The 2013-nt window shown below is 41.9% G+C and overlaps 2 protein-coding genes across 2 annotated transcripts in view; both read right to left on the bottom strand.

Moving 5' to 3' along the window:
• The window catches only part of tmprss9 (transmembrane serine protease 9), a 9400-nt gene extending 8031 nt beyond the window's left edge, over positions 1-1369 (bottom strand). Inside the window, exon 1 of the mRNA XM_017040314.2 lies at positions 392-1369. The gene's annotated coding sequence lies outside the window, so the exon portion shown is untranslated. The remainder of the gene's footprint in view (positions 1-391) is intronic.
• A 127-nt stretch (positions 1370-1496) lies between these two features.
• The window catches only part of lsm7 (LSM7 homolog, U6 small nuclear RNA and mRNA degradation associated), a 1748-nt gene continuing 1231 nt past the window's right edge, over positions 1497-2013 (bottom strand). Inside the window, exon 4 of the mRNA XM_008330990.3 lies at positions 1497-1993. Coding sequence (XP_008329212.1) covers positions 1851-1993 — 143 coding nt within the window. The 3' untranslated portion in view covers positions 1497-1850. The remainder of the gene's footprint in view (positions 1994-2013) is intronic.

The following is a 2013-nucleotide window of genomic DNA, read 5'->3' on the forward strand; positions in this document are numbered from 1 at the left end:
ACAGTGTCCGCGGTGGCCATGTTCTACATTAGATGTTAAACGATTAAACACGGTCACATTAAAACCATTGACGACCGCGATTAAAATAAAAACTAACCGCCTTTGCTCCGTCAGGGATAACGAAGCAGAACTCACGGCACGGTACCTGCAGACGCGTCTCACCGCTGAGGTTTCAACAATACTGGCTTTATGTCCCGGAGCAAACTCACTCACCTCTGTTCTGATCCTTTCTCCACAGCAACCGTCAAGATTTAACAGAGCCCTCGGTGCATCGGTACTTGTCCAACCAGGTAAACATGCACGGGTCGGTCGGTCGGTGGAGAAACACTGCCCGCTATATGTTGCACCTGTCGAAAGGGCGTGGAGTTGGTTTCCGGCAGGTAAAACTCACCTCCTCAGTTTACTTTAGGAAGTGGACTCAGCCTCAGAAATCCCCCCGGCCGACCCTCCACCCATCCGTCCTGATCCCTCCGGTTACACCTCGGTGTGCACAGGCTTTTCCAGTGTCACCTCAGAGACTCCATACTGTCGCCAGGAAAAAAAAACACACAACAAAAACACAAAACAAACAAACAAACTCCAGACTTTAACAGAGATTAGTGCAACAGATCAACGTTGATCAATGATGGAGCTCAGCGGTGATCGTCTGTGCTCCAGTGACACAGTGACTGAGCAGCAGAGGAGGAGCGAAGCCCCCAGGAATTCTACACCCTCCCCCCTTTGTAAGAAGTGAGTCCTGGACTCACAATACATGTAAACATATCTGGGAACCCGTTATCAGGATTACAGTCTGTGTGATGGACCGTGAGCCTTTAATGTTGCTAATTATACAGGCATCTGAGAAGACCACTGAGATACTCTACATCAGTGGTTCTAAAGGTGGGGGGCGGGGGCAGGTTATAGCTTTTGGTAGGGGTGCAAGCGACGCTATGTCATTTGTAATTTAGTGTTTTTGTTCAATGAAAATATTAAGTTGTGTTGACTCAACCTCAACTTGTACCGAAAAAAAAAAAAATCTCAAAAATAGTTTTTTATAACAGTAGAAATAATAATAACAGCCAACACTGACTCCTGTCATAATGACAGGATCCATATGCAGAAGCATCAGTTCACCAACATTCTTTCCCCACCCTCCTTAAAGCAGCTGAAGAAGTTAATACCACTGCTTACTGCAAAGACCAACATGGTCAACCCTTAGTTATTTTTTTTAAAACTCCAAGAGCAACTGCAGTTCTAGAAGTAGCAAACAAACCTGAATCTAAATATGAATCTGTAAATGACCAATTTTGAAGATTCCCACAGCGTTCTTCTCTTTTTTTTCTGTTGGAAATGTTCTCTATTATTGTTGCAATTTAGCAAAATAATTTCAGTTTCTGGGAAAGAAGAACAGATTTCTAGGTTCATTCTCCACTTTCGTCTGGAGCTTCTTCTTTTGGATCTAACCTTTAAACATTTGCAGACAGTTCCCATGGTTTCATGAATGATATTAGACCCAAGCAATTTTAGTTTTTATTTTCACAAGAACAAGGTAACAAAACTTACAAGACCCAGGATTTTTTTGTATTATTTTCTTATCAAAAACGACGAGTAAAAAGTTAACTTATCCCAGATTAAAAAAAACAAAAAAAAACAGTATTTTTAACATTTCCCAAACATGGTCTTTTTTTTTTACAACTCAAATCTTGAGTGAATTGGTCATGTCGTCAAGTGTCCTCTGTTGATCAACTCACTTTTCACAACCAAAAAAAAAAATTGCTCTCTCTGTGCATTCATTATTTGACGATTAAAAGTAAAAAATAAAACAAATGCTCAAAAATATTTGACTACGTGTGTGTGTTTGTGTGTAGGTGTTAGCCATCTTGTTGTTGTATAAATGGGTTTGGTATGGCCTCCATGCCATCCTGAGGACAGATGAGGACCACAGAGGTCCCTCTGCAGACCACCAGCCCCAGCTGCCTGGTGTCTTCTGTCAGCTTCAGCTGATCATCTGGATCTGAGATTTAGACGAGACGA

The sequence above is a fragment of the Cynoglossus semilaevis genome, chromosome 2 (assembly GCF_000523025.1).
Source record: "Cynoglossus semilaevis isolate Cse_v1.0 chromosome 2, Cse_v1.0, whole genome shotgun sequence".
NCBI lineage: Eukaryota > Metazoa > Chordata > Actinopteri > Pleuronectiformes > Cynoglossidae > Cynoglossus > Cynoglossus semilaevis.